The following is a 6,091-nucleotide window of genomic DNA, read 5'->3' as shown; positions in this document are numbered from 1 at the left end:
GTTTAATAGTCAGTCATCTAGCCCACCTATGACCTAATGCTTGAATCCCTTTATAAAGTCTTTGGCAAGTCTATTTTATGATATCGCCAGTGAAAGAAATATAATTTTCTTACAAAGTCAATCTTTAGAAAACTGATATTTAATGAGGTTTTCACATAATCCAAAATCTATCTCCCATCATAATTACTCATAGGTCAAGTTCTGCCCCTGGGAATATGCATAGTATTTTCAAAGTTTTACCTTGTGTGAGAAGCTTTATGCCTTCTTGCCCCCATAATGCTCTGTGCTCTTCTTTATTAATCAATCACATTATATTTTAATTATATCTCTCTACTAGTCTATAACTTCTTTAAGAACAGGAAAAAATTTAATCTCTATATCCCAAATGCCTAACAGAATCTGACATATAAAGACATTCAACAAATAGTTGTTGAATTATTAAACACATCAACTAATCTTAAATGAACCTAAATACAATCAGTTCCTACAGCATTCCTCATATGATATATTTTTGAGTTCCTTCCCAATCCTGGCAGTTCTCTGCTGAACCCAATCCAATTTGACTTTATTCTTTTTGATAAGGCATACTCAGACAAATGTCACCTATATATACAATGATGCAGGTAGGAGACTTATGCCTCAGAAGTTAGGAGTAGGACCTGCTTCATCCCAAGTTTCCATCTTTGGAGACAAGACATTTAGTGACCTTGTAAAAATCCTAGTCTAGTCCTGTACTTGCGTAAAAAAGAAAGAAGGTATATGAATGGAAAGAGAAATAGTAGATATCCCTGTGATTAAAAACTTATGATACACATCTAGAGCCTTTAGTAATCTGTCATCTTTTTCCTTTCAGAGGATAGTTTGGAATATACAATAAATATATCAACATTCTATGATCCTTACCTTAATATACTCTACTTTTAAAAGATCTAATCCAGGTTTGTCAGAAGAGCTAATCAAGTGAAGGGGCTTCTTTTTGGATCCTAGATTCAAGAAAAAGAAAAGGTATTTCAAATAAATTGGTCTTTAAGTTTAAAAATTTTTAGATGTCTTCTTTTTTAAAAAAAATTGTTAATTAAGCTTTATAAGGCTATCTGCACATATTTTTATGGTTATTAAATGCTAAGGTCATCACTGGTGAAGAAATAAACCAATCCAAATCCTTACCCTACCTTTATTATCCACCTTACTTAAAAATATACATATTTGTTTTGATTTTATATCTGTTAAAAAAATAAGCAAAACTCTAGATATTTTAAGGCCATATATGTATTTGTAAGGTAATGGAAAGACTACAAGTGTACAAATAAGGAAATATGAATTCTAGTTCACCTCCTTTACCAAAAGGTATTTAACTTCAGTGTTTTCAACTATATAATAAGGAGACTGGACTAGAAATATAAGCAATATCATATAGAGCTCTAAAATTCTATGAGCAAATATTTTATTCCTATTTTTAAAATGTAAATAATTTTTCATTTAGACTAAGAGAAGGCTTAGATAGAAGAGAAAATATTTTTTAAGGAAGGGGAATTATTAAATTTCTTTTAATTTAAAAACAACAGGTACTACCAGATGTCTTCTATATCCTTATGTAGATGTACAAAGGAACTGCTTTGAGAAGCTGTGGAGGGAGAAGTGATTTATCTACCATTTAATCCATCTTTTATTTGTAGTCCCGTAACTCCTATTTCTGAAACATTTCAGAATTTTCCCTTGAAATAATTTGCCCTAAAGGAAAAAATAGCCTAGCGAATTTATTATTTGTTTTTTTCCCCCAAGACAGTAATATAAACTCCATCTTAACACAGAGCTTTTAGAAACTAACACATAAAACATTTTTCTTCTAAACTCATATTTTAGTTTCATCTATTTAAAAAAATAACAAAAAAATAAGTCTTTAACCCATTCCTTCATTCCTTGTATATCTCATGAGCACACAAGATGAATGCTAAAATAAACTATAAGCACTTCTGAAAGAATGAATTTTATGTCCTACCATTTTGATTTTTATAACCTGGTGCTGCTTCTGATATGTGGACACTATTCAACAGAAAGAATAAGAACTTCAATATTATAAACCCAGAAATAAATGTTAGGTTTTGCCATTCATATGATATATGAACTTGAGTAAACCACTTAATCTCTTTATTTAACCTTTGTTTGTAAAATAGGAATAATACCCCCTATATAAAGGGGATTTATTTGGAATCTCTGAGGTAACAGACCATGGTATTTAAGTATACAGACCTAGAGCCAGACTTCCAGGATTCAGCCACTAACTAACAGTATGACCTTGGATAAATTATATAAATAAATTTTGCCTTAGTTTCCTCGCATATAAATCGGAGATAACAGCATTGCCTTTCTCAAAGCAGTTATAAGGATTAAATGGGTTATTATTTGAAAAATACTTAGAACAGTGCTATTAGTTATTATAAATATTATTATATAAATGAAAGTATTTCAGATACTCAAAAATGTTTTTATATTTATTATTAGTTATCATTTCTATTTTTATGGCTATTACCTTGAATTTCATGGTAATCCAAGCTGATTTTCTTTAGGTAAGATACTGCAGTTAAATCAAACGTTCTCACTGTAGCCTCTGTTCCTAATTGAGTGACATTAAATACTAGAATTGTATCTTCTTCTTTCTGTTGTTTAGTAAATTCCAAAATCACCTAAAAGAATCAGGACAGCTGATGAAAAGTTCGTAAGTAGTTTGAATCATACCTTTTTTCATACATATCATCATGAGAATAGTAGAAGTTTTGTTCACACTCCTCTACTACCATAACATTATTTACTATGATTGGAAATTATCATGTTAAATCCTATTATTGAGACTATAACTATAACTATATATATATATATATATATATATATTAAAAAATGTGTGTACGTATATATGTATAAATTATGATTTAATTTTATATCGTTAATTTACATTTTAAAATTTAGTAAAAATAGAATGTATGGAGTCTTCCTTAATATGATTTTCTTAAACCTGTATCTCAAAACAAAAATCACATTTGGTGCTACACGAAATAGAAACATTTGGTCCTATTTCAGTAAAAAGTAAGACAAAAATGTTCACTATTACACTACTATTCAAATTTATTCTGAAAATAATAGCCAGTAAGTACATTTAGCAGATGAAAAATAAAACATATATGTGGCAATTTTTAAAACATGTAAGTTCTTTGATACTCCATTAAGAGATGGAGGTCTTTGTTCCCTTTAAATCTGAGCAGGCTTGTTATTGCCTCAATTAATAGAGTGCAGAGGAAGTGATACTATAATGACTTCCAAAAAAGACCACAAAACTCCCATCTGGAAATGTTCACTCTGAGAAGATAATTGCCATGTTAAAAGTTCAACTACCCTGAGAACGCCATGCTCGGGAGTCAATGAGTAGTTATTTCAGTCAAGAATCCCAGCTAAGCTCCTAGCCAACAGCTAGTATCAACTACCAGCCTCATGACTGAGTCACCTCTGGGCCCCTCTGACACTTTGGGTCACTGTAGCATCAGTCAAATATGACTGTAGGCACGTGAAAGACTATATGCAAAATTACTAAGCTAGGTCTTTCCAGAATTCCTAACCCACAATACTATGTTTGTATGGCTTCTAAATGGAATCATTATTTTTTTTGTTTTGTTATTTTCTTTTTTTTTTCAAATAAAGATATATTGTGAACATCTTTCCATGTCAGTGTCTCCTTTTATTATATGATTTTTAATGGCTATAAAGACATTATAAAAATTTAGGTTGTTTACATTTTTCCAAATTAGGAACTTGACAATGAATGACATTACTTAGGTTAAAAGTTAAAAAAAAAGTTACAGAAATTTTCTGAAGAAAAGACAATCCTAATTAAGAGTCTTGAGCTTTTCCAGAATAGATTATATATACTTTAGATCACTTACATCAGCTTTTACAAAATAATATTTCATTTTCATGGAACTGTATGTGTGGATGAGTGGGGGGCAGCAAGGGAAGATAGAGAGAGTAGCACATTTTAAATATACCTAATATTTGGGTCTAGCATGAGATAGTTTACAAAAATAGTGATAAGAATATATTTGTTTATAGGCAAAAAATGTGCATACCTCTTTAATTTCAAACTTCAGTAGAAGATTAATGAGCTCCTCATTAGGGGCCTCTGAAACTTTTTTTCGTTCTGATCCTTTCATACCTTTACTAGTCTCTATGTCTCCATCTTCGGCATCAAAATATTCATCATCAGATTCTGAAGGAAGAAGACATTCATTTGACTTTAGAGAATGTCTACTGTAAGCCACACAAAACACTCAAACTTAAATCTCTCAAAAGTAAAATTCACTTATCAGATATAAACTTCATATTCAGAACCAGAATATAGTTTCAATGTGGGACTTTTTCTAAGTCCCACAAAGTGACTCAATCTAGCCAGTGAAAAGCACAAATAAAATTTAACTGCCCTATTTTTTTTTTTCACTAATGCTGTTTTTCACTTTAAATCATTCAATATTCAATAAAATATTTCTTAGGTATCATCTATCATGTATAAGTCTGTACCAGCCACTAAGAACACTAGAGTGACAAGGACAGACATAATCTTTGTCCTCATGACACCTATATTCTAATGCAAAATTAAAAGAGATCAGTTATGCCAGAGCTAGACAAAAAGATCAGGTAGTAACTTCAGCAAAAGGAAAAAAAAGTAGCTTATTTAAAATCTTCAGCATTGTCATTCACAAAAATCCTTTTAATCAAATGAAGAAACTTGGGCTTAAAAAAAAAAAAAGTGACTCAAAGTCACAGTGTTGGTTAGTAGCACAACTAGAACTAAAACCAGTAAATTACTATAACACTTTCGAAATTCCTTTATTCTCTGAAAATTTTATCTTTACATACTAATTTATAGGCTTGATTTAATAAAGAACATATTACTTTCCTTACCTGATTCCACTCCATCTAGCAACAGTGATGTACCAAGTAGCTTTTCTGTCCTATCTGAAATAATGGGAATTGAGGATACCTAGCAAATGATACAAAAATTTTCTTGAAATGCTAATTTAGCAGGATTAAATGTATATAAATGAGACATACTGAAAAAGTAATAAGATAATAGAAAGATGGAAAGACACATACTCACACAATATACAACTCTTCCATTGAAGTACATTATGCAATCTACTAAATAATGGTTGGCTGAAGTTTATTATTAAGACTACCACCTGCAGTTATAAGGGCAGAACTATGTGCAATCTAGTAGATGAGTCTACTTATCATTGTTGCCATGTGGTTGCTATCTATTACATTAACTGTGCAGCTTTTTTACAGGTTCCTAGAAAATAATATAAGCATTAGTTGGCTCTCTCAAATTTCATTTCGAAATAAAAGAAAATCCAACGTTTATTTTAGGTTGTAAAGATCAATTCCAGTTAGTGTTCTAGAACTTTTAAGTCTAACGTATAAGTAAATTTTACACTAATCGATATTTTTAAAATTTCTATATCTAGTTTTATTTAAAACATTTCATAAATTTGAAAGACATTTTTCTTTTCATTTATGTATTTTTGTTCCCTTTAGTCCCTAAAACTGATTTCTACCACTGCTCTAAAAGAGTAGTAGTGAAATAAGTTGCAATCCTTATTTATTCAATGCCATAAGCAGTTTTGTATAGAATCAACATTAAACCTCAAAAGTGTGTCAAATAAGTGAAACTGGCCCTAAAAAATATTGAAAGGTAAAAGAGCTCACAGAAAGATGAAAAAGAACTCACCATAAATACAAATGTAAAGAGACTTAGCATTTTTCTTATATCCATTTACCTGTCTCTCAGGAGACTGTACAGATGATTTCTGTGGCAAGGGTATACTGTTAATCAAGCATAGCACATCTTTCATCTTCCGGTCCGAAATTCTCACATGCATCAAAGGAAGTCCTCCTGATACTTTAAATCTAAAAATACAATTCAACAGTAAGCTTTCAAGGTCCAGCTTCTCTATATTATAGAGGAGGGAAGGGACTGGAGAAGAGGCTGCATTATGGGGTTGAAGTTACCACAGTCATGTTTTAATCTAATATCTCATTTAGTCAA

General features: G+C 30.7%; 1 protein-coding gene across 1 annotated transcript in view; it reads right to left on the bottom strand.

The window, feature by feature from the left end:
* VPS13C (vacuolar protein sorting 13 homolog C) overlaps positions 1–6,091 on the bottom strand; it is a 160,590-nt gene that overhangs the window by 90,989 nt on the left and 63,510 nt on the right. The window contains 4 exon segments of the mRNA XM_011363471.2: positions 823–983; positions 2,531–2,684; positions 4,116–4,255; positions 4,948–5,026. Coding sequence (XP_011361773.1) covers positions 823–983; positions 2,531–2,684; positions 4,116–4,255; positions 4,948–5,026 — 534 coding nt within the window.

This window comes from Pteropus vampyrus, unplaced genomic scaffold (assembly GCF_000151845.1).
Source record: "Pteropus vampyrus isolate Shadow unplaced genomic scaffold, Pvam_2.0 Scaffold85, whole genome shotgun sequence".
Classification (NCBI taxonomy): Eukaryota; Metazoa; Chordata; class Mammalia; order Chiroptera; family Pteropodidae; genus Pteropus; species Pteropus vampyrus.
Note: the sequence above shows the minus strand (reverse complement) of the source record. Positions and strands in the feature narration are given on the sequence as shown.